General features: G+C 35.7%; 1 protein-coding gene across 3 annotated transcripts; it reads left to right on the top strand.

Annotated features, from left to right (window-relative positions):
• The first annotated feature begins 1,089 nt into the window (after positions 1-1,089).
• On the top strand, positions 1,090-3,921 carry LOC137811001 (agamous-like MADS-box protein TM6). 3 transcript variants are annotated; one of them, XM_068612540.1, is made up of 7 exons: positions 1,090-1,751; positions 1,854-1,923; positions 2,041-2,102; positions 2,208-2,313; positions 3,146-3,187; positions 3,299-3,343; positions 3,514-3,921. In XM_068612540.1, exons 1-7 carry the CDS (start codon positions 1,564-1,566, stop codon positions 3,589-3,591), a joined length of 591 nt encoding a protein of 196 aa, XP_068468641.1. In that variant the 5' UTR covers positions 1,090-1,563; the 3' UTR covers positions 3,592-3,921. The 3 variants fall into 3 exon arrangements, with proteins under 3 accessions (XP_068468641.1, XP_068468639.1, XP_068468640.1); XM_068612538.1 differs by having other exon boundaries at positions 1,095-1,751; positions 3,468-3,921; XM_068612539.1 differs by having other exon boundaries at positions 1,208-1,751; positions 3,471-3,921.
• The last annotated feature ends 854 nt before the right edge of the window (positions 3,922-4,775 follow it).

Below are 4,775 nucleotides of genomic sequence, written 5' to 3'. Positions count from 1 at the left end.
ACGTAAAATTTATAGCAGAAAAAGTAATTTGTAAGATTAGAGAGGTTGAAATTGAAAGAGTGGTGAAGTATGAATGAGAAGGAGGCATGTGATTGAAGTGAAAAACAGGAAATAGACAGGCAAGAGTGTAGGAAGTGAGTTAGAGAAAGATGGGACGGGTCATATGCAACCAAACAACGTTAATATCTTCGAACTTTCTCCATCACATTTTCATGCCTCGATATTGACGAGAGATAAATAATTTGTAACTAGTATAGTACAGTACCAAGCTAAGCCCGCTAGCTACACCTATATACAATAATGACACCACATGCTCATACCAGTCCACTACTCACAACACCATGTACGTGCTGCTGTAACACCTTTCAACATCAAACTCTTTCTTCTGTTGCTTCTGCACTCCATTCCACCCTTACAATTATATCTCTTAATCCTTCATTTGTCTCATTTGCTTCAATTTCTTCCATCATCTGTTCCCTTCTTAACATAAACACACAGACCAAATGTTGGCCTGGGAACCATACTTAGTATGGTAAAGATATCCATGTGGTCGTGTGTAGTAGTAATTCAGGGTTAAAGATGCTTTGACTCCTGTTTTATTGTGATTAGTGAGTTCATATTTCTCCTCTCACCCTTCATAATGAATTAACTAATATACATAAATATATATGTCTCTGTCTTACTCCGGCAACATTCTGTATCTGTTGAGACATAAATACCTTTGTAATCCCAGTTGTATGATTTGTAGATTAATCTTATATCGAATTAGAATTCCTTTTCCATGATTTCTTGGATGAATACACATGGAGTTGATGTTTGGTGATATCATGTGTGGAGTAATTATAAAACTTCCACTGCACTCATCATGACAGAAATAAAAGCAATCAATCGTGGTAAGGTAGTAGGTTTCTTGGACGGAAAAATGACTAGCAAAACTCAAATGCAGAAATTTATGGTACTATACTATTGACCAATTAAACCAGTGATTACAACCTTAAGCAAATCATTAATCTTAAGTTCTATCGGAAATAAATAGTACTTACTTAAGACTGCACTGATATATATATAGTTGATTTGTACTTTCGCCCTAGCTAGGGTGCAGTTTAACAGAAGATGGAGTAATGATTTAAGGAAGTGAAGAATGAAGGTTATTTGAGAATGTGGCATTGTCCAATAAATTGAAGTATGAAGAGGGTCGCTGGGTATTAATTAAAGGGGTACCAGCTGTCCAATAGTGCGTGGCTATGCTTTCCACACACTTACACCAATTTAGAATTTATTCGGAGTTACACTCCAAGCCTACTTTTTCTTTGGCAGCTTAGCCTTCCAATTTGGGAAAGCCTCTTCACTGCTCTCCACCTTTTTCTTTTTTGTTTGTTAAGAGTTTCTATTCACTGAACTCCTCCTTGGCCTTATTATTGCCTTTGCTCTTCCCTCTATTAATATCTGTGCTTGGAAAGGGAAGCAAAAGAAGATCCAGAGCAGTGTAGAAGCTAAGCTAAGCTAAGCTAAGCCAAGCCAAGGTAGGTTAGTTGTGAGAGAGATCCATCCATCGATCTTCAGATGGGTCGCGGCAAAATTGAGATAAAGTTGATTGAGAACCCCACCAACAGGCAAGTCACCTACTCCAAGCGAAGGAATGGTATCTTCAAGAAAGCTCATGAACTCAGTGTTCTCTGCGATGCCAAGGTTTCACTCATCATGTTCTCAAAAAACAACAAGATGCATGAATATATTAGTCCTGGCCTTACGTCCGTACCCTACTCTCTATCTCTTTCTATCCATCCAATATCTGCTTTCTCATCTTTTCTTTTTCTTTTCTCTTATTTCACTTCTTGTTTCCTGTGAATCAGCACAAAGAAGATCGTTGATCAGTATCAGAAGACTTTGGGGGATATCGATCTGTGGCGTTCCCACTATGAGGTTAACTAACCAACCACTCGGCTTTCTCTCTCTCTTCTTCTCTTCTTCTTTTTTGTGACTATTTTCTGCTTGTGATTTGCTTCCTGATTTTGTTATTATGTGTGCTCTTGCAATCAGAAAATGCTTGAGAACTTGAAGAAGCTGAAAGATATTAACAACAAACTCAGGAGACAGATCAGGTAAATAACATTACACATTAAAATAGTTAATGTCTTTTCTACTCGTTTTCACTGTTTTGGCATGGTTTAATAAAGCTCATTGCTGGAGTTGTGTGAATTGAAAAGGCACAGGATTGGTGAGGGTTTGGATTTGGACGAGCTGAGCTTCCAGCAACTGCGCACTCTTGAAGAGGATATGGTTGCTTCCATAGGGAAAATACGCGAGCGAAAGGTAAAAAAATTCACACTTGCTTCAGTTAAGTAGCTTTTATTCATCGGCAAAAATAACAATTTATAATAAGGGCACTCCAACTCTTACATCAACCTAAACAGTAGCCCAACTTTTGAACAGGATTAACAAGCCAGTGTTAAAAGGGAAAAAGACCTCTTTAATTGTAAAGTTTGAAACAGTCAGAAATTCAAAATCATGATCTAACCTTTATGTAAGGTTCAATAATCTGATTGAATCAAACTTTCTTTCTTAAAAACTAGAGCATTTGTATGAAATCAAAACACACCATGTGAATACCAACCATATTGTCATCCGCAATTGCTTCAGTTGACTTTTCCCTTTCACTAGATTAAGACAACTTCTTAAGTGACCTCTAAAATTGATAGCTGAAGAAACACAAGTCAGACATAAGTATCATACATGTGAAGAGAATATGCAAAGAAAAGAAGGGTGCCAAGATATTCATCCTTACAAAATGAAAAACAAGCAAACCTTATCCAGCTGGTCAAGATAGTGTTTCTTTTGTTAAACAATGGAATGGGAAAGAAATTTAAGAATTGTTGCTTTTCCTCCTTTCAAGTCTGGAGTTTCCCATTTCTTCATCCTTTTGACTAGAATCATAAACTAGCCTTAAATTGGGTCTTGGTTATTTTGAAAACTATTTCTGAGTTTATCTGCCAATATTTCTGTGTTTATTTTCTGTTGTTTCTTCTCAAGAATGAAATAAAGGAGATATAAACCAAAGTGAGGTTGCTAAATTTAACTGCCTGACATGACTATTTATCCTTTAAGGCTTTCAACTGATATGTTTCTTGTGCATTTTATTTCACAGTTCCACGTGATCAAAACTCGAACTGATACCTGTAGGAAAAAGGTCAGAAATATACTGTTCATATGTATATGAACAGTGAGATAGTTATTAATCAACGTTTTTCTTAGTTATGGTTCAATCTTGATAATGTGAAGAACATTGAATAATATACAGGTTAAAAGCTTGGAGCAGATGAATGGAAATCTTCTGCTTGAACTTGTAAGAACTTTGAATATGTTGGTAAATTAAGTTGAGTTGAATAGACATGAAAGTTAGTTACATATACATATGTTGTTGTTTTGATTTGGTTTCATTGATGTGTGATTGACAATGGAATAATAAGAAGGAAAAGTGTGTGATCCATCCACAATTTCTTTTGCACGATGAAGGAGACGAGGAATCAGCAGTTGCACTGGCCAATGGTGCCTCCACCCTCTATGCATTCTGTCAGCACCATACTCATCTGAATCTTCCCTCACATCAACACCAACACCATGGAGAAGAACCCTTTAAAACTGACGATCTGCGCCTCGCTTAATTGACTGCTACTTCAATTTGCATGCCTCAGTAGTAACCCATGTAAATTATATTAATGTTAACTAGCTGCTACCACTTGTTATTTATGCATGCATGCTTTCTGCTATCTTCCTATTGGATCTGTAAACCCAAAAACCTCTCTATCTCTATCCAGGTAGAGAATTAACTAGCTTATATATGGTGTTTGCCTAGAGTGTGGTCTGAAAAACAGCAAGAATGTATTTTATTTGATATTATTTTAAGTTCACATTGAGTGAGTATGTTATGTTCCTTGCTTTTAAGTATATATAATCATATTACTTAGATACACCTAGTCTTCCTAATCAAGATTTATTCAAAATTAAAGACCTACATATTAAAATTAGTTCCAAATCTTAAAATGAGAAATGATATATAACACTATCTTAACCTTAAGATTAACTTAAAAGGGTTAAGATAAAAAAATTGTTTAAATCTAAATCAGCCACCTTTCTACTCTTTCTCCTGTTTGCTTGCAATCTCACAGTTGCATGCTGTTACACACATTTGTATGCAAGTTTCTTCATTTACGTATACTGTAATAAAATTAGAAATCTGTATAAGGATTGAACACTTCACCTGATCAGAGAGAACTAATTAACAAGGGATACTATTAAAAGTTTATTCACCAAACCAGCTCCTTCAACCTACCACTTCAGGTGTCCTTATATATTAAATCGTATCTCGTTTTAGTCCTCCAAATTGTGAATAAAAAATAAGCTTAGGATATGTTAAAGCTACGAATTTAGAAAATTGGGGATTTTTTTTTTATACTTTTTCTTTGGGTGGGCATGCCAATTCAGAATCATTTATTTATTTTTAGGTGAGTTATTGGACATGTTGACACAGCGGCCATTGTTGTAGCACGGAGTGGAACATTGAAATTTAAGAGGAGAGATAGGATAGGAGGGTAGGTAATTAGGTATGTTGAGAACGTGAGAATGTTATTTTTTTATGCTTTATGCATAAATCCTGAAAATACTACACAAATTTTTAGTCTCCCACTCAATAATGGAGTTCAAAAACTGGTTTAGTACAGGCCCGGCCTTAGACAGCCCTCTCTCAAACTGGGCCCAACTGATCAATTTATTAAACG

The sequence above is a fragment of the Phaseolus vulgaris genome, chromosome 2 (genome assembly GCF_000499845.2).
Source record: "Phaseolus vulgaris cultivar G19833 chromosome 2, P. vulgaris v2.0, whole genome shotgun sequence".
NCBI lineage: Eukaryota > Viridiplantae > Streptophyta > Magnoliopsida > Fabales > Fabaceae > Phaseolus > Phaseolus vulgaris.
This window is presented reverse-complemented; position numbering and strand designations above follow the sequence as displayed.